The sequence below is a fragment of the Oncorhynchus mykiss genome, chromosome 5 (assembly GCF_057628025.1).
Source record: "Oncorhynchus mykiss isolate SJ-2025 chromosome 5, ASM5762802v1, whole genome shotgun sequence".
Lineage (NCBI taxonomy): Eukaryota > Metazoa > Chordata > Actinopteri > Salmoniformes > Salmonidae > Oncorhynchus > Oncorhynchus mykiss.
The window spans coordinates 49218056-49239281 of record NC_143026.1 but is presented as its reverse complement, the minus strand read 5'-3'; the positions used below and the strand labels follow the sequence as shown (position 1 = coordinate 49239281).

General features: G+C 41.5%; 1 protein-coding gene across 1 annotated transcript in view; it reads left to right on the top strand.

Annotated features, from left to right (window-relative positions):
• mier3a (mesoderm induction early response 1, family member 3 a) overlaps positions 1 to 20477 on the top strand; it is a 45056-nt gene extending 24579 nt beyond the window's left edge. Inside the window, 10 exon segments of the mRNA XM_036977749.2 lie at positions 1193 to 1313; positions 1793 to 1866; positions 2014 to 2086; positions 2426 to 2574; positions 2646 to 2727; positions 2810 to 2904; positions 3391 to 3518; positions 19181 to 19335; positions 19879 to 20279; positions 20281 to 20477. Of these exon segments, the coding sequence (XP_036833644.2) occupies positions 1193 to 1313; positions 1793 to 1866; positions 2014 to 2086; positions 2426 to 2574; positions 2646 to 2727; positions 2810 to 2904; positions 3391 to 3518; positions 19181 to 19335; positions 19879 to 20279; positions 20281 to 20331 (1329 nt within the window). The 3' untranslated portion in view covers positions 20332 to 20477.
• The last annotated feature ends 749 nt before the right edge of the window (positions 20478 to 21226 follow it).

The following is a 21226-nucleotide window of genomic DNA, read 5'->3' as shown; positions in this document are numbered from 1 at the left end:
AATTTGCCTCGGATTCACTGTTGGATGCTGGGGGTTTCATTGTTGGATACTGGGGGTGTCATTGTGATGACATCCTGAACATTGTATTCCTACTTCACTCTTTTTCCAAAAGTTTCAGCGAAACCATTGTTTTAATGTATTATATACACTACCGGTCAAAAGTTTTAGAACACCTACTCATTCACGGGTGTTTCTTTATTTTGACTATTTTATACATTGTAGAATAATAGTGAAGATATCAAAACAAAACAAAAACAAATATGGAATCATGTAGTAACCAAAAAAGTGTTAAACGAATCCAAATATATTTGAGATTCTTCAAATAGCCACCCTTTGCCTTGATGACAGCTTTGCACACTCTTGGCATTCTCTCAACCAGCATCACCTGGAATGCTTTCCCAACAGTCTTGAAGGAGTTCTCACATATGCTGAGAACTTGTTGGCTGCCTTTCCTTCACTCTGCGGTCCAACTCATCCCAAACCATCTCAATTTGGTTGAAGTCAGGGGATTGTGGAGACCAGGTCATTTGCTGCAGCACTCCACTACTCTCCTTCTTGGTCAAATAGCCCTTACACAGCCTGGAGGTGTGTTGGGTTGTTGTCCTTTGGGAAAACAAATAATAGTCTCAAGTCCAAACCAGATGGGATGGTGTATCGCTGCAGAATGCTGTGGTATCCATGCTGGTTAAGTGTGCCTTGAATTCTAAAGAAATCTCTGACGGTGTCAACAGCAAAGCACTCCCACAGCATAACTCCACCTCCATGCTTTACGGTGGCAAATACACATGCAGAGATCATTCGTTCACCCACATTGCGTCTCACGAAAACACGGCGGTTGGAACCAGAAGTCTCCAATTTGGACTCCAGACCGAAGGACAGATTTCTTTCCAACAAGGAATTTCTTTCCAACAAGGCACACCTGTTAATTGAAATGGATTCCAGGTGACCTCATGAAGCTGGTTGAGAGAATGCCAAGAGTGTGCGAAGGGTGAAGAATCTCAAATATAAAGTATGTTTTGATTTGTCATTTTTTTTGGTTACCACATGATTCCATGTGTTATTTTGTAGTTTTGATGTCTACACTATTATTCTACAATGTAGGAAATGGTACAAATGAACTCTTGAATGAGTAGGTGTTCTAAAATGTTTGACTGGTAGTGTATGTATTGACTTATTGGTGTATTTTAATCAGGAAGAAATAGCAAAAGATCTTCTGTCAGGTGACGATGAAGAAACGCAGTCCTCAGCTGATGACCTCACACCCTCGGTGACATCCCATGAAACCAGTGATTTCTTCCCCAGAACACTACGTTGTAAGTTTAACATTGGCATCATTCACTTCCTTGAACTGTGGAATATCTTCCTTTTTGTTTCCCTATAATGCTACCACTGACATGCATCATCTGACATCAGTGCATTTAGCAACCTGAAATATATTGTGAGATTAAGTCCTAATGTAAAAGGTTTGTGGTGAAGTGTAATGGTAGTGTCCGCGATACAAATTTCGGGAAGTAGCATATCGAGCCGACTTTGGCAACAACGAAGTGAGAGGCTAATCTCCTCCACTGTTGTTTCCATGCAGCTATCACTTCGTAGCAGAGTGAAGCAAACTCCCATGTGTGTGCAGATGCTCTGTGTGGGTGCTAAAAAGTGTGGTCTCCTGTATCATGTTTCTGCAATATTTTTTTGTTCCATACTGCTGCTCGTATCGCTGTTTCACAGTTTAAGTTGACACCCCCTATGCACTGCAGTCCCATTTACTTCCCTCACCTTCCACTATCTGCTTCTCTAGCTAATGCTATTTACGATGGAGACAAGGAATCGGAGGGTGAGGAAGATGGTGTGTGTCCTGAGGACACCAGGAAGGTGTGTATTTCAGTGCTTCTCATGATCAATCATTCCTCCACCGACTCCTAGTAGATGAGGCTCATGACACGTGGATGGCTTGTTACACTGCAAATGTCAACATAATGGTATTTAAATTTACTAATTTAAAAAAATCTGATTTCAAAGGAAATCATGGTCGGGTCCCAGTATCAAGCTGAAATCCCTGCCCTTGTCTGTTACTACGATGCCAATGAAAAAGGTCAGTGTATGTGAGATACCAAATATACATTTAGAATTTCTCTCGCACACTCCACTCACTCTAGCTCTCTTGAAGATCAACTCTGAATTTAAATTGATTTTTTTTTGTGATTTTTTTTTGTCCTTTCCAAGGCATTGTATTAGCTTGTGAAGTGGTGAAATTTAATGTTAAGATGTTGAACAGATATCAGTTTACTTGATTTGATATTTGTTCAATATATGTACAAAATCTGTTCAATATACTGTATGTAACGTCATATTCAACAGATATGATGTAAAGGTTGGAAACTTCCTTCAAAGCGTCCAAGTGTTGTCCTTGTCTAAAAATGTATCCTCCTAGTGTATGAGAATGAAGACCAGTTGCTATGGCAACCTGATGCCCTGCCGGAGCAGACGGTGAAAGACTTCCTGCATGACACTTCCGCCCTAGTAGTTAATGGGAAGGTGGGGCCTGCGCTGGAGAATGGTCTCGTTCAAGACAACGAGCAGGTACATTTTTCTTTCTTTCTCTCTTGCTCTCTAGCTCTCTTAACTGATTAGTGTTATTTGTCCCTCCCAAGGCCTTGTATGAGCTTGTGAAGTGTAACTACACCGTCCATGATGCACTGGAGCGTTATCGCCGGAGTGAAAAGTCCTCTGAGGGTAAGTTGACATTTTTACACACAGATTCATATTGTATTAAAACAGTGGAGTAAAAAATAAATGTTCCACCTTTTGATTTCAGGTGAAATGCCTCCCTGGTCAGAAGAAGAATGCAGAAACTTTGAACTTGCGCTCCTCCTTTATGAGAAGAACTTTCACCTCATCCAGAAACATAAGGTAAGACCAGTCTTATCAATACAGTAGGACTTCAAAGATACAATGATGTCGGGAATGGAGTTCGTTCGGGAACACTGAAATATCTATAACTTTGAAATTAATTTAAAAACAAACAAACCATTCCATATTTACATGTTTACTTATCAATTGTCCAGAATTTGTAAATCTGTGTTTTATAGCTTCTTTCTTTGCATTTATATTGCCTGTTCAGTTGACCTGTCAGTTGGTAACTGAGGACTAGTTTCCCATACACATTACGCCTGTTTCTGAACCAAAAATCATGCTCAATGGATGATCTCCATAGGAACTGTTTTTTTTCCTCTCCAAGGACTATGCTTAGTCTGGAACACCAGCCCTGAGTTTTGTAGCTTTTGAGGTTCTACTCTAGATGAAATGGGGATATTGTTGTTCAATGCCAGTCATGTTCTTGATACAGGACCTAATACAGCTCTCCATTTAACCCTTCACCTACTCTTTCTCCTTCAGGTGAATACAAGGACAGTCGCTGAATGTGTCGCCTTCTACTACATGTGGAAAAAGTCAGAACGATTTGACTTCTTTGTCCAACAGAACCGGTTTGGGAAAAAGAAGTATAGCAGCTACCCTGGTGTAACGTGAGTGCCCCTTTGTCATGGATTGACCTCGCATTTTGTCTGATGTTAACCCAGAAAGTGTCTTTCCCTCTCTTCTGCCAAAGTACAATGGGGTCATTCCCAATGTTCCCTCTAAGCTGCGCACAGGCACGCAGCTCCCCTTGGACCGCTGCGCAGAAGCAATACAAGCCTACGCCGAGAAGCACAAGATTAAATTTCGCTCAACTTTCTAGAGTTTTCCCCTTTAGTTTTCCCTATCAACGTTTCGCTCTGCTGTGGGAATTGTGCTCGAATCATTGCAATATTAGGCACTTTCAATGTAACATCTCGAAACAAAATGAGCTATGCAAGACTTGGTATGGTATGCAAAACTAACAGTGCAAGAGATTTTATTGTAGGCAGAGGGCATTGGTTTAGGGTTCTATTGCATTGACAAGCACGACTCAGGCCCGTACTCGACACAGACCGGTGTTTCATAACCAATCAGAGCTGCAGTAGGCCTATATGCAAATAGACATTTCCATATACAGTATGGATATGTGCCATTCACTTTGAACTGGATTGTGTTTACAGCATGAGCGGTAGTGAGTAGTTGTGAGATCAAAGTGAGAGCTTTGTTCATATTCTTTGCTAGTTAGTGAGTTAGCCCAGTTATAGCTAATTTCTAGTCAACAATGGGGGAGTGGTTGCTTCCTACAAGAGCACACAATGTGCTCTTGTCTGAAGGACAAGTGGATAATCAGGTTAATGTTAAGCCCTGCATGTTTTTTTTTTTCAAAAGTACATTGAACACCACACATTTGCTGCTAATGTAGGCTGAATACTTTTTAGAATGTTGTGGGATGCATTTTTCTCAATTGTTTTTGATGGTAGACCACTCTGTTAGGCCAACATCATGATCAAATAGTCACAGTAGCCTACTTGGCCACTGTTCAAACTAACTAAAGTGGGTACAGCCTCAGTGTTCACAGTAAACAATCACAGGAAGTTGCACAGCATTTTCAAATCAAATTTTATTTGTCACATGTGCCATGAAGTGCTTACTTACAAGCCCTTAACCATCAATGCAGTTCAAGAAATAGTTAATAAAAAAAAAAGTTTAAAAAAAATTGAATCAATCAAAAAGCAACACAAGAAATGTGTTACCGAGTCAATGTGCGGGGGTACAGGTTAGGTTAGTCGAGGTAATTTGTATAGTGACTTTAGATAATAAACGGTGAGTAGGGGTCAATGTAAATAGTCTGGGTGGCCATTTGATTAGTTTAGTTCAGCAGTCTTATGGCTTGGGGTAGAAGCTGTTAAGGAGCCTTTTGATCCTAGACTTTGCGCTCCGGTACTGCTTGCCGTGCAGTAACAGAGAACATTCTATGACTTGGGAGACTGGAGTCTTTGACAATTTTTAGGGCCTTCCTCTGACACCGTCTCGTCCTGGATGGTTGTAAGCGTGGCCCCGGTGATGCACTAGGCTGTACACACTACCCTCTGTTGTGCCTTATGGTCAGATACCGAGCAGTTTCCACACCAGGCAGTGATGCAACTGGCAAGGTGCATCTTGACGCTGTAGAACTTTTTGATGATCTGGGGTCCCATGCCAAATGTTTTCAGTATCCTGGGGGGAAAAAAGTGGTGTGCCCTCTTCACAACTGTCTTGGTGTGTTTGGACCATGATAGTTTGGTGTCATGGACACCAAGGCACTTAATATACAGCATTCTCACATAGGTGTTCCATTTGTCCAGGTGGGAAAGGGTAGTGGGGAGTGCAATTGCTTCATCTGTGGCTCTGTTGGGACGGTATGTGAATGAGTGGGTCTAGGGTTTCTGGCATGATGGTGTTGATGTGAGCCATGACCAGCCTTTCAAAGCACTTCATGGCTACAGACGTGAGTGCTATGGGGCAGTAATCATTTCGGCAGATTACCTTCGGTGCTCTCATGCGTGCTTCAGTGTCGCTTACCTCAAAGCGAGCATAAAAGGCATTTAGCTCGTCTGGTAGGGTTCCCTTTGTAGTCCGTAATAATTTTCAAGCCCTGCCACATCTGACGAGCGTCAGAGCCTGTGTAGTAAGATTCGATCTTAATCCTGTATTGACACTTTGCCTGTTTGATGTTTGTCTGAGGGCATAGCGCGATTTCTTATAAGTTCCAGATTAGTGTCCCGCTCCTTGAACGCGGCAGCTCTAGCCTTTAGCTCGGTGCGGATTTTGCCGATAATCCATGGCTTCTGTTTGGGAAATGTACGTACGATCACTGTTGAGATGACGTCGTTGATGCACTTATTGATGAAGCCGGTGACTGAGGTGGTATACTCCTCAATGTCATTGGAGGAATCCTGTAAAATATTCCAGTCTAGGGCCTCCCGGGTGGCATTTAATCCAAGTAAAAATAACCTGTTTTAGGTCAGTTAGGATCACCACTTTATTTTAAGAATGCAATGTCAGAATAATAGTAGAGAAGGATTTATTTCCGCTTTTATTTCTTTCATCACATTCCCAGTGGGTCAGAAGTTTACATACTCTCAATTAGTATTTGGTAACATTGCCTTTAAGTTGTTTAACTTGGGTCAAACATTTCGGGTAGCCTTCCACAAGCTTCCCACAATAAGTTGGGTGAATTTTGGCCCATTCCTCATGACAGAGCTGGTGTAACTGCGTCAGGTTTGTAGGCTCCTTGCTCGCACACACTTTTTCAGTTCTGCCCGCAACTTTTCTTTAGGCTTGAGGTCAGGGCTTTGTGATGGGCACTCCAATACCTTGACATTGTTGTCCTTACGCCATTTTGCCACAACTTTGGAAGCATGCTTGGGGTCATGTCCATTTGGAAGACCCATTTGCAACCAAGCTTTAACTTCCTGACTGATGATGTCTTGATGTTGCTTCAATATATCCACATAATTTTCCTTCCTCATGATGCCATCTATTTTGTCTATTTCTATTTTGCTGCATCAAAGCACCCACACAATATGATGCTGCCACCCCCGTGCTTCGCGGTTGGGATGATGTTCTTCGGCTTGCAAGCCTCCCCTTTCTCCTCCCAACATAACCATAGTCATTATGGCCGAACAGTTCTAAATGACCAGATGACATTTCTCCAAAAAAGTATGATCTTTGTCCCCATGTACAGTTGCAAACTGTAGTCTGGCTTTTTTTTATGGTGGTTTTGGAGCAGTGGCTTTTTCCTTGCTGAGCGGCCTTTCAGGTTGTGTCGATATAGGACTCATTTTACTGTGGATATAGATACTTTTGTACCTGTTTCCTCCATCGTCTTCACAAGGGCCTTTGCTGCTGTTCTGGGATTGATTTGCACTTTTCGCACCAAAGTACGTTTATCTATAGGAGACAGAACACGTATCCTTCCTGAGCGGTATGACATCTGCGTGGTCCCATGGTGTTTATTCTTGCTTACTATTGTTTGTACAGATGAACGTGGTACCTTTAGGCGTTTGGAAATTGCTCCCAAGGATGAACCAGACTTGTGGGGGTCTACAATTTTTTTGGGCTGATTTTCTTTTGCTTTTCCCATGATGTCAAGCAAAGAGGCACTGAGTTTGAAGGTAGGCCTTGAAATACATCCACAGGTACACCTCCAATAGGCTAATTGATGTCATTTGAGTCAATCAGAAGATTCTAAAGCCATGACATAATTTTCTGGAATTTTCCAAGTTGTTTAAATGCAGTTAACTTTGTGTATGTAAACTTCTGACCCATTGGAATTGTAAGGGAAATGATCTGTCTGTTGTTGGAAAAATGACTTGTCATGCACAAAGTAGATGTCCTAACCGACTTGCCAAAACTATAGTTTGTTAACAAGACATTTGTGGAGTGGTTGAAAAACGAGTTTTGATGACTCCAATCTAAGCGTATGTAAGCTTCCGACTTCAACTGTAGCTCGTTGAGTGTGGTCTTAGTGCCAGCATCGGTTTGTGGTGGTAAATGGATGGCTAGTAATATAGATGGTGTGGTCTACAGCTTATCATGAGGTGTTTTACTTCAGGCGTGCAATACCTCGAGACGTCTTTATTATTAGACATTGCGCAACAGCAGTTAGACATATACACACACACACACACCCCCCCTCGTCTTACCAGACGTAGCTGCTCTGTCCTGCCGAAACACTGAGAAGCCAGCCAGCTCTATTATCCGTGTCGTCGTTCAGCCAAGTCTGTGGAAACAGAAACATAAGAAGTTTTTAGTGTTCCGTTGGTAGTATAGTCTTAATCGTAGATCGTCCCGTTTGTTTTCCAATGGTTGCACATTGGCCTATAATACAGAGGGTAGTGGTGGTTTACTCACTCACCGGCGAGTTCACACACGGCACCCAGACCTCTGCTCCCTGGATTTACGTATTTTCCTCACACGAATGACGGGGATTTGGGCTTGGTCTCGGGGAAGCAGTAGATCCTTCGCATCAGACTCCTTAAAGAAAAAAACTTAGTCCAGTTCGAGGTGCTTAATCGCTGTCCAGGAGCTCTTTTCGGTCATAAGAGATGGTAGCAGTAACATTATGTACAAAATGAGTGGTGAAAAAACTAACAAAATAGCAGTTAGTTAGGAGCCATCCCCTCCGGTGCCATTATCACAGCGTTTAATTTGCACTCACCAGACCTGAAATTTGCTCAGTGCCCCGAAAACAGTGAGAACATCGGTCATTCCACCATTTTGATGCCTTTTGAGAAGCGTAACTTGGTTTAATTATTTTTTTTTTTTTAAGACCAGTAACAGGGTTGACCATAATAGGGTTGAACATTTCTTCTTAAATCAACCAACTTGTGACACAGGGAATGGAAGGTTGTTTTGTGGAGTGGCAATTGAGTGCAAGATTCACAAAGTTATTAAGACATTTCTAGCCTGTCTATCTATGGGTAACAGGGTTGGTGTGTTTATGTTCAGTTTTCCACACCAGGAAATTGCCAAAAACAGTAGAACCAACTCACCTGCTTTTACCCTGATTTTATTATTAGATGGTCAATGTTTCTTTTTGAAATAAATAATTTAAAAGGAATAGTTTCACCATATTAAAACGAGAGTTCAGTTTCCTTAACATGGTTGACCTTTTTAAAATGAGGGACAGACATAAATTAATTAAACTTCGGAAATGACTGTTAAAGCAACAAAATAACTAGGGCTTTACAATGATGGTGAAATTTTGGAATTAAGTGGGTTTAAATCTTCCAAGAAGTGACAGGGATGTCAAAATGCTGAAATTTCGCACTTTAACTAACGTTAGCCTTTATTCATAAAAAAATCAGGTTTTATTGAGTTCTCCATCTGGTCAATATTAAAGGGCACTTAATTTAATATAACAGGCTTTTAAAATTCTATATTGGTATATATTCTCTACTTAAAATATCAAAAGGATGCAAAAGGCACTAATTTTGTGGAACGACCCAATGAAGTATTGTTGCAATGTCTTTGGAGGAACAATATGGGTTGTCTCGTAACTAGCTTTTGTAGTTAAAACCTCTCCAGGGTATGTGGGACGCTAGCGACCCACCTGGTCAAAATCCGGTGAAATTGCAGTGCGCCAAATTCAAAAACAGAAATACTCATAATAAAAATTCATAAAACATACAAGTGTTCTACATCGGCTTAAAGATGAACTTCTTGTTAATCTAACCGTTGTGTCAGATTTCAAAAAGGCTTTACGGTGAAAGTAACATTCTAAAATGTTTGCCTTATTTCAGTTTGACAAAACAAGCATAAGAAGAAATACTTTTCACATATAAACTGCTGTTAATCTTTTCAATAACCCAAATTATCATTTTCTGCTGTTATGAAGATGGTGTAAAAAAGTAAAAGATGCACAAACTAAACTTTGAGGGGCCAATCTGCAGGTCAAACAACAAGGCAACCAACCTGCCACCTTTTTGGATAAACCTCTTGGGATGGGCCTAGAGAAATGTAACCACTCTTAAATTCATAGACTGACTTATGGGATGCAAGGACTGACCAACCATGAGATCAAATTAATGATAGTTTTAATCATGTTTTGAAGATATACAGTATTTGTTTACATTGACATTGTTTAGCTTATTTTTGGTTCTGATGGGTTAAACAGTTGAACCACAGATGCGCCAGATATTTCACCGAATTTATATGTGAAGCATCCAAGTTGGCTTTTCCACTCACTACAAAATATGGTGATGAGAGGAAGCCCAGTGGCCAGCAGTGGGAGAAGATGGAACGATATGGATTTTGGCCGACATTCTGCAAATTTTCTCATCTATGAAACATTTCCATTCAATTTTCTGTTTCCAAAACTAGAATCTGTAACATGGTGGACTGCGTTTTGTAGACTTTGCCAAAGTAAAAAGGGCGAATTGAGTTATTGCACACCCACACTTCATAGTAGGTATTCCCTAACAGAAATATGCAAATAAATGCTGAAACACACCAATAGGATCTCACTAACTCATTCTTGGCTCTGCCCACCTCCTTGCTTGTTCTGCCCACTTTGATAAATGTTTTCCTATTGGAAACCTGGTCTAGGGTTGTCCCCAATTTATTTATTTTTTTTATTAATAAAAAAAAAATCTTGGTCCAATAAATTCTGTTCTTCGACCAATCGATTGCTCAATTTTAAATGTGTATTTTTCAATATATAGACACAGTTGATTTTATTAAAACACACAGGCTATGTGTTTTAATCAAATCAACTACAGTGCATTCGGAAAGTATTCAGACCACTTCACTTTTTCCACATTTTGATACGTTACAGCCTTATTCTAAAATTGATAAAAAATTGTTACCTCAATCTACACAAAATACCCCATAGTGGCAAAGCAAAAACAGAATTGTACAAATTTTGGGAAATGTATTATAAATACATTTTATCACATTTACGTAAGTGTTCAGACCCTTTATTCAGTACTTTGTAGAAGCACCTTTGGCAGCTATTACAGCTTCAAGTCTTCTTGGGTATGACGCTACAAGCTTGGCACACCTGTATTTGGGGAGTTTTTCCCCATTCTTCTCTGCAGATCCTTTCAAGCTCTGTCAGGTTGGATGGGGTGTGTTGCTGCACAGCTATTTTCAGTTCTCTCCAGAGATGTTCGATCGGGTTCGGGCTCTGGCTGGGCCGCTCAAGGACATTCAGAGACTTGTCCCGAAGCCACTCCTGCGTTGCCTTTGCTGTGTGCTTAGGGTTGTTGTCCTATTGGAAGGTGAACCTTCGCCCCAGTCTTAGGTCCCGAGGACTCTGGAGCAGGTTTTCATCAAGGATCCCTCTGTACTTTGCTCTGTTCATCTTCCCCTTGATCCTGACTAGTCTCCCATGCCCTGCCACTGAAAAACATCCCCACAGCATGATGCTGCCACCACCATGCTTAACTGTAGGAATGTTATTGGCCAGGTGATGAGCAGTGCCTGGTTTCCTCCAGATGATATCTTATCCATATTTTTTGAAACTGCACTGTCTGTTAGGGGCTCGTAAGTAAGCATTTCACTGTAGGGTCTACTACACCTGTTGTATTCGGCGCATGTGACTAAGCAAATTTGATTTAATGTGACGCTTGGCATTCAGGTCAGAGTTCAATCTTGGTTTCATTAGACCAGAGAATCTTGTTTCTCATGGTCTGAGGCCCTTAGGTGCCTTTTGGCAAACTCAAAGCGGCCTGTCGTGCCTTTTACTGAGGAGTGGCTTCCATCTGGCCACTCTACAATAAAAGCCTAATTGGTGCAGCGCTGCAGAGATGGTTGTCCTTCTGGAAGGTTCTCCCATCTCCACAGAGGAACTCTGGAGCTCTGTCAGAGTGACCTTCGGGTTCTCTTCCCCGGTTTAGTCGGGCTGTCAGCTCTTGGAAGAGTCTTGGTGGTTCAAACCTCTTCCATTTTAAAGGGCAATGGAAACACTATGATTTAGAAAGCAAGCTAACTGTAAATCGCCATATTGGCATTGTGTCACTGGCAGGAGACAATTCTTTTCCCAAAAATGGCTGAATTTACAGAGTAGCTCCGAGTCTGAAAATGAGTTTATTACAGAGAATGAAATAATGTTAGCTAGGGAGCTAATAAAACTACTGAAGCCGTTCATGTTTGAGCCGGTCGTTTTCCCTGATCAGAGTTCGTTCTCGTAACAGTAACGTCAGCTAGAGGGTCGGCGTAGGCAAACATAAACTGGTGTGAGTGGGAATGCTGCCAGATAATGGCGTGTGTGTGTGTGTGTTGTAGAAGGATAGTGGCGATACAGCACAAAATCCCAGCGGATGGTGGCTGTGTTACATCCAGTCAATCTGTCTGGATGGCGATGTATTTATTGGCTGTGTCACTAATCCTTATGAAGGACTTCCTGGCAGAGAGGTTACTCGACCAGTCAGCAGCCGATATGCCAGTTTAAATAATTGGTGAAATTTTGCTTGACTATAAATTAAGGTTTATATCAGTAGTGGATAGGTGCTTATATACTCAGAAAAGAAAGAAACGTCCCTTTTTCAGGACCCTGTCTTTCAAAGATAATTAGTAAAAATCCAAATAACTTCACAGATCTTCATTGTAAAGGGTTTAAACACTGTTTCCCATGCTTGTTTAATGAACATGCATCTGTGGAACAGTCATTAAGACCCTAATAGCTTACAGACGGTAGGCAATTAAGGTCAGTTATGAAAACTTAGGACACAGAGGCCTTTCTACTGACTCTGAAAAACACCAAAAGAAAGATGCCCAAGGTCCCTGCTCATCTGTGTGAACGTGCCTTAGGCATGCTGCAAGGAGGCATGAGGACTGCAGATGTGGCCAGGGCAATAAATTGCAATGTGGCAGACCACGTGTAACAACACCTGCATAGGATCGGTACATCTGAATATCACACCTGCAGGTCAGGTACAGGATGGCAACAACTGCCCAAGTTACACCAGGAATGCACAATCCTGCCATCAGTGCTCAGACTGTCTGCAATAGGCTGAGAGAGGCTGGACTGGGGGCTTATAGGCCTAATTCAAGGCAGGTCCTCACCAGATATCATCGGAAACAATGTCGCCTATGGGCACAAACCCACCGCTGGACCAGACAGGACTGGCTAAAAGTGATCTTCACTGACAAGTCACGGTTTTCTCTCACAAGGGGTGATGGTCGGATTCACGTTTATCGTCGAAGGAATGAGTGTTCTATGGAGCGGGATCGATGTGGAGGGTCTGTCATGTTCTGGGGCGGTGTGTCACCGCATCATCGGACTGAGCGTGTTGTCATTGCAGGCAATCTTAAAGCTGTGTGTTACAGGGAAGACATCCTCCTCCCTCATGTGGTACCCTTTCTGCAGGCTCATCCTGACGTGACCCGTCAGCATGACAATGCACCACTCACAGAACGAGCAGTATGGCGGATTTCCTGCAAGACAGGAATGTCAGTGTTCTGCCATGGCCAGCGAAGAGCCTGGATCTCAAATTGTTCATATGTGAGAATATTACCCTTGTTGTCGAAAACATCAAGAACAAAGTCTATAGTCCTCACGCCAACTGGGGTAGAACAATGACTTATTCCTTAGTTATGTCTGAATTATTCCACAAAAGAGCTTTATGTGGGGAAAAATTGTGCAGAAAACATTTTCCAGGCCATTAAAGCTTGTTGGTGAAACCTAGCCAATTTAGCGGTTAATCTTTCAGGAATATAGTTACATTTCTGAATTACCTCCCAATTTATTAAACACATTATTTGAAATGAAATACCATATTGAATCAGTATTTATCAAACCATCTTTTCAACCAGTTGATCTTGAAAGTGTTATTTATGTCAACAAAATCCAACACTTGCAGACCGCCTTCAGCTCTTTTATTAGAAAGGACTGACTTTTTTAGTTTGAGACGACTTATTTTTCCAGATGAAGTCAAGAAAGGTCTTATTAATCTCTTTACAAGTAGCAGGATTTACAAAAATAGATGATGAGGGGTACACAAAACAAGACAGTCCCTCTCCTCTGCCTTGGACAGAAGTACTCTCCCAAGTATAGAAAGATCTCTTTATAGCCAATTATTAAATATATTTTTGTTTTTCTTAATTTTAGGAGAGAAATTCATATGTTGTTTTTTTGACAGATGTACTCCTAAATATTTAACGCAGTCCTTTACAGGAATATTTTCTATTTCTTTATCAGAGTCAAATAAACATAAGATTTCACATTTAGAAACATTCAGTTTTAATCCTGATACAATAGAAAATGCAGTTATAGCATTAAGGGCGTGGGCGACCTGTCTCTTAAGAAAAGAGTAGTATCATCAGCCAGTTGGGAAATGTTGATTTCTTTGTTAAAAATGGTTAAGCCATATACATTTGCATTATTCAGAATATCTGGAGATAGCAGTTCCACAACCAAAATTAATAAAAATGGCGAACTTGGGCATCCCTGTCGTACACTTCTGTTGATACTGAATCTTTTGGAAGTATTAAGATTTAGTAACACAGATCTATTTATGTCTTTGTAAAACATGCGAATGACTTTGATAAACCTTTTGGATTTGGTGAAAATTCTAAGTGACCCAAAGAGAAAATTCGTGTTCAATTGTACAGTATTTTGAAATTTGGAAGAAAAACGTACCCAAATGAAACTGCCTATTTCTCAGGCCCAGAAGCTAGAATATGCATACTTTAATTGGCATATTAGGATAGAAAACATCCTAAAGTTTCCAAAACTGTCAAAATATTGTCTGAGTATAACACAACTAATATTGCAGGCGAAAACCTGGGGAAAATCCAACCAGGAAGTGGTGTTATTCCTGAAAGCACTCTGTTCCATTGCCTGCCTTCGCTCCATTTAAAGGGATATCAACCATATTCCTTTTCCTATGGCTCCCACATGTTGTGAACAGTCTTTAGACATAGTTTCAGGCTTTTATTTTGAAAAAATCTATATATTATATATCTACATTTTTGTTTCTGGTGTCCTTTGACAGCTCTTTGATCTTGGCCATAGTGGAGTTTGAAGTGTGACTGTTTGAGGTTGTGGACAGGTGTCTTTTATACTGATAACAAGTTCAAACAGGTGCCATTAATACAGGTAACGAGTGGTGGACAGAGTAGCCTCTTAAAGAAGAAGTTACAGGTCTGTGAGAGCCAGAAATCTTGCTTGTTTGTAGGTGACCAAATACTTTTTTTCCACCATAATTTGCAAATAAATTCATAAAAAATCCTACAATGTGATTTTCTGGATTTTTTTTTTCTCATTTTGTCTGTCATAGTTGAAGTGTACCTATGATGATAAACTACAGGGCTTTCATCTTTTTAAGTGGGAGAACTTGCACAATTGGTGGCTGACTAAATACTTTTTTGCCCCACTGATACATTACAAAATATGAAAATAGAATTGTCAAGTTTAACAGTTACTTTGACCCATCTCCCATCTTGTGACGATGTGGATTCTAGAATGTTACCTTCAAACTTGTGAATAAGTGTCAAAACACCAGCAGAATGGTTTGATCCATGACTGAAATAGGCTATGTCTCCCCATTGTGATTTCCAAAATTTCAAATCACTTTCACCCGACAAAATCTGCGTTACTGCGTTTACAATATAAAAATAAGGCTTTCCTTTTTGTAAGATCTCTCAAACCCCTAGCATTCAGACTAACGATACTGAGTGAGTTAAACGAACTCCTGCATTAAAGAGAACACAAATTAGATAACAGAAGTAGTAATGTGAACAATAAAACAAACCAGTGAACCTTGAGAGGATTACTCTGACGGAAAACTACGCTCAGCTGGGGTAGGTGGTTAACAGTATAACAAATCTATTTACTTCCTTTTCTTTTTTTTTTTTTAGTTGGCAAGTGTTCATCAGTTGTAGTTCAAACGGTACATTTACTCGTGGCGGTACATTAACTGTACTCTTGACTTATAGTTCCAGTTTGGTTAATGTCAACAGAGTTACCCAGTAATCATTCTTCCTTCGATAAACGCGTGTTGGCCCTTGAACCCAGCTTTCTTTCCCTCTTGTCGTGCCTTCCGTATAAGCGGCCACAGTTTCTCCCTGGCAATCTGATCCTGCGGTATCAGAGCTTCTTTGATGCGGAGCTTCTGCTCGTCCAGAAACTTGTTACCCTTTGCCATTTTCCAGATGTCTCTGTAGTGACGCATAGTTAAGCACAAGATGACATTGCGAGGGGGTCCATCAGATCTTCGTTTCCCAAGTCGATGTACCACGTCGATCACGTCTCTTAGCTTGTCTTTTATGCACGGAGCCACCATTCCCAGGATATTAATGACTGCTTCACTAATATCCTCTCCATCTACCTCTTTTACCCCTTGGATTTTCATGTTTCCATCCGCGAGGGTATCTTTTGAAGTTTGTATACATTCTTACACAGCTCATTATTTTGGGATTGCTGTTTCTTCAACTCATTCTCTAGGAACGTTATCTTTTCCTTGTTCTCGCTCACAATGTTGAGTAGCTGACTGATAGTTTCTGACATGATCGATCTTTGATGTTTCTTCGGTAGCCCACTCTATGATGGACACTTTGGAGAGGGTAGCGTCTTGTTTAGTAGACGGGGACTGGATTGCAGAGAAAAGTTCAGACATGGAAATGTCATCTTTCATTTTTTTCACCTGTGGATTTTTAATTGGTGTCTGAGGTTGCAAGGATTTCATCCTGGTCAGTTTTGTTCTTTCTCTTGCTTGAGTTCGTGGCTTCTTATGTATCCATGCTACTCTGGTTCTCGTTGTGGCTAGCTAGCATGTATGCCATCTTCTGTGAGACTTGAGTATTCTGTCTACTATTGTCTTTCTGTCGTTCTTCCCATTCAACTTGACAAAAACGTGGAGTGGTTGAAAAACGAGTTTTAATGACTAGTCAACCATAAAGGCCTGATTGGTGGAGTGCTGCAGAGATGGTTGTCCTTCTGGAAGGTTCTCCCATCTCCACAGAATAACTCTGGAGCTCTGTCAGAGTGACCATCGGGTTCTTGGTCACCTCCCTGACCAAGGCCCTTCTCCCCTGATTGCTCGGTTTAGCTGTCCACCCAGCCAAACTGAGCAATCGGGGAAGAGGGGCCTTGGTCAGGGAGGTGACCAAGAACCCGATGGTCACACTGACAGAGCTCCAGAGTTCCTCTGTGGAGATGGTTGTCTTCTGAAAGGTTCTCCAATCTCTGCAGCACTCCACCAATCAGGTCTTTATGGTAGTGGCCAGACGGAATCCACTTCTCAGTAAAAGGCACATGACAGCCCACTTGGAGTTTGCCAAAAGAGCGCTCAGCACCTGAGACTGGGCGAAGGTTCCCCTTCCAACAGGAAAATGACACTAAGCACACAGCCAAGACAATGCAGGAGTGGCCTTGGGACAAGTCTCTGCATGTGCTTGAGTGGCCTAGCCAGATCTCAGACTTGAACCTGTTCAAACATCAGAGTGATGGCCTCTATTAAAAATAGGAAGATCCCATCAGCTTTCTATAGGCTAGACCTACTATATTTATTTCTCAACCTTCCTAATATTAAGCACATTGGTTATTTTTAAAACAGACTGGCATGAAAATGTGTCCGCCATTTGCTATTTTAGTGCTTAGATCGAGACCGTTGTATGGATAATGGTCCATTCAAAATCTAAATAAATTTCACTAATGCTTTTGCTGTTCGATAGGCTACTCATCTTGTTGGCTGACGAAAAGTAAATGTGGACAGTTCTTCCAATATATACGCTTCGGAAACGTTAAGGACGAGCGCAGTTGCTTCCCCGATGTCTGTCTTCAATTGTAGCCTGTGGGAAAGACCCGATCATGTGACAGAGCCATGTGAGTGAGAGGTGCAGCGGGGAGAAGGGAATTTATAATTATTATATTCAGCCCATTGCACAACCGCCACTAAAGGCATAGATTTTTTTTGGGGGGGGGGGGGGTTATGGTAACACAAAGGGGATTCAGATGGGAAATTCAAGGAATTATCAAGTGCTTGTCAACTTTACAACTCTAAATGAAGCATATACGAGTACCTGTTTTCTTTGTTAACTTCTTGGCGCACCCATCCCGTTAGCGGGATCGTTTTCGTCAACATCCGCTGAATTGCAGAGCGCCAAATTCAAATTACAAAAAATATAGCATTTTCATGAAATCACAAGTGCAATATAGGAAAACACAGTTTAGCTTGTTGTTAATCCACCTGGCGTATCAGATTTCAAAAAAGCTTTACAGCGAAAGCAAACCAAGCGTTTATGTGAAGACATCTCTCAGCAGACAAAACATTAAACAGCTAGCAGCAAAGTAGATTGGTCACAAAAAGCAAAAAAAATAATCGCTTACCTTTGATCTTCGGATGTTCGCACTCACGAGACTCCCAGTTACACAATAAATGCTTGTTTTGTTCGATAAAGATTATTTTTATATCCGAAAACCTCCATTTGGTTGGCGCGTTTTGTTTAGTAATCCACAGGCTCGTGCAAGTCATGACGGGCAGACGCAAATTCCAAATAGTATCCCTCAAGTTCGTAGAAACATGTCAAATGTTTTTTATAATCAATCCTCAGGTTGTTTTTACAATAAACAATCGATCATATTTCAACTGGGTGGTAGCTCTCTCAATAGCAGAGAGAGAGAAAATGTCTGCTCCAAGCTGTTGGCGCATGCAAAACTCTAGGGACACCCAGCCATCCAATGAAGCGATGTGATTGTTCTCGCTCATTTTTCAGAATAACAGGCTGAAACTATGTCTGAAGACTGTTCACACCATGTGGAAGCCATAGGGAATATAATCTGGTTGATATCCCTTTAAATGGAGGGACGGCATGAAATGGAACAGGGAGTTTTCAAAATAAGAGGCACTTCCTGGTTGGATTTTCCTCAGGTTTTCGCCTACAATATCAGTTCTGTTATACTCACAGACATTATTTTGACAGTTTTGGAAACTTTAGAATGTTTTCTATCCTAATCTGCCAATTTAAAATATGCATATTCTAGCTTCTGGGCCTGAGAAATAGGCAGTTTAATTTGGGTACGTTTTTCCAGCCAAACATCAAAATACTGCCCCCTACACTCAACAGTTTAACCTCTCAACACAATAGCTGCATGTGTGCACTCCTTCAAATCATTTAGAGAAAATAGCTGAATAAAATACAAAGGATATGTTCAATTGTATTCTTCATAATATAATATAGTAATATAATATAGTTCTGCTAAATTAACTAGTGTAGCCCACAGCCATATGGCATAGCCAGATCATGTTCTGTTTTTCTGAATTAGACTTAATTTTCTTCATGTCATATGAAACATATAGACCTGATGGTGTAGGCTATATTACATGGATTTATTCAACTTTTTCCAAATTTAGTTGTTCCAAAGTACAGCATCAGTGGTTTGTAGGCTGTGTGTGGAATCCAGGAGATGCTAAATGTTTAATTGTCAATTACCGTGAGACCAGCAGTTATTTGCTTGACAATCACTGGCTGACACAATTTCATGACCGCCACAGCCCTAGTGTACTTTTATAATATAATTAGTATAATGAATCCCTCAATTTTGTCATTGGTGTTTCTGCCTTAAATCACTGACTACAAATATAATATGCATTCCCTCCAGTGGAAAACTGTTATTGGGGGAGAGGTCTATTTAAGAAAAAGATTAACTAATCACACTTTTTTTTTTAATGTCATAAATGTGAGGATTCCATTGATAATTTGGTGTTCCTCCTTATTTTACTCACATTTCAAAAATTTGGTGAACACGATACTGTTTTATTCACATAAATCCCCTATTTGTTTGTTCCTACCCTCCCTGTAGAGATCTGATGGACAGGCTGGTGGATGAGGCTGAAGGCTTGGTGGTAGACGGGTCAGCCTCTGTGTGCTCCAGTAGCAGTGGAGGAGGTCGGATGGAGTACTCGGCAGAGCACCAGCTCAACCTCCTTAACTCTATCACGGCCAGCGACCTCTCTGGTGAGCAGGGCCACGGGCCAGGACCGAGAAATCAGAGCAGACGAGAGAGAGAAGGCTTGTGAACTCCACATAAATTTTGATGGATAGAGTGAAGAATGCGATTAGCAGTGGTAGCCGCTTGGAGCATGAGGCTGTAACATTTTAAGCAGTGATTTTATTTTCTTCTCTGTATGCTTCTGGGGTCATACATAGTACGCTTCTCAGAGTAGGAGTTCTAATCGAGGATCAGGTCCCTCCTGTCCATGTAATGTTATTCATTATGATATAAAAGTGAAACTGATGTTAGATCTGCCCTTCTACTCTAAGATGCTTGATACATATGGCTCCTGATCTTCAAGCTCATCCGCTATGAGAAGGGTCCTGACCATGTTACTTGAACAAGGAAAACCTAGGTCCCTATAGCATGTTTTCCTAGTAGGTCACATTGACACCAAAAACTCCTGTCTGTAGCGACAATGCAGTGTTTCTGATGAAAGACGTTGTCTGTTTGGAGAGTCAAGGTTAACTCCAATTCTCTAAATTTTCTTCTCCCCCTCACTCCAGCGTTGACCAGCAGTGTGGCGTCTGTATGTAACCCGTCTGACGTGGGCTGCCTGGAGTCCTACAACTTTCCTACGTTAGAGGGCCTCCACCGGGGCTCCCTGAGCCATGACGAGTCCCTGGGATTCATCCCCAATGGCGCAGGAGACCCCGACTGCATCAACCTGCTGGACGCCGGCTTCTACCACTCCGACCTGGGCCAGTTGGCCTCCTGCACGGACAACTACGACAGACCCCCCTCCAAGCGCCTCAAAATGAGCTTGCCCGAGGCCACTGTAGAAAATCTGGGCCTGGATTCTGAGGCACGCCCGCATCCTATCACGAGCAGCAAGATGGCAGTGTCGGTGACAGACTTTGGCAGCCTAGTGACCGATGAGGCCAACGGCTACATTGGAACACGACCATGCACACACAAGACACCGGTACCAACCGCACACAGCCCTACAGTCGAAGTGAATGGTTGCTAGGTAACCGTGTGAGAACGCCTGGAGCCCACCATCTGTGTACATATTTGTTCATTGGAGATTATATTTATTGTGTGTGTGTGTATACATACACATATGTGTATATATACATTTGTGTGTGTGTGCGTGTGTATATATACATATATGTATGTATGATTGTACAAAAAATTAAGAATGCTTCCTAATATTGAGTTGCACCCCCTTTTGCCCTCAGAACAGACTCAATTCTTCAGGGCATGGACTCTACAAGGTGTCGAAAGCATTCCACAGGGATCCTGACAGTTGTGTCAAGTTGGCTGGATGTCCTTTGGGTGGTGGACCATTCTTGATACACACTGGAAACTGTTGAGCTTGAAAACCGTAGCAGTGTTGCAGTTCTTGACACACTCAAACCCGTGCACATGGCAGCTACTACCATACCCCGTTCAAAGGCACTTAAATATTTTGTCTTGCACATTCACTGTCTGAATGGCACACATGCACAATCCATGTCTCGAGGCTCTCCTCCCTTTAATCTACACTGATTTTGAAGTGGATTTAACAGGTGACATCAATAATGGATCATAGCTTTCACTTGTATTTACCTGTTCAGTCTGTCATGGAAAGAGCATGTTCCGTACGCTCAGTTTATATGATATACATATGATGTTTTTTTATTATGACATCAGTGATGTCTTCTTGTACAGCAAAAAAAAAATATTGAATATAGCCATTTATTTTTCCGTCCGGAATTTTGGGAAATGCCCATTTGTGTCCGAATACTGTGTGAACGGAACTACTGGTGGGAGATTTGTGCTTTTGGGGGTCTGTTCCACATCAGTGGATCCCATGAGCGTTATCCTTCAAGTGTTGGCAAATCTTACCACGACATCTATGACTAGTTCTCT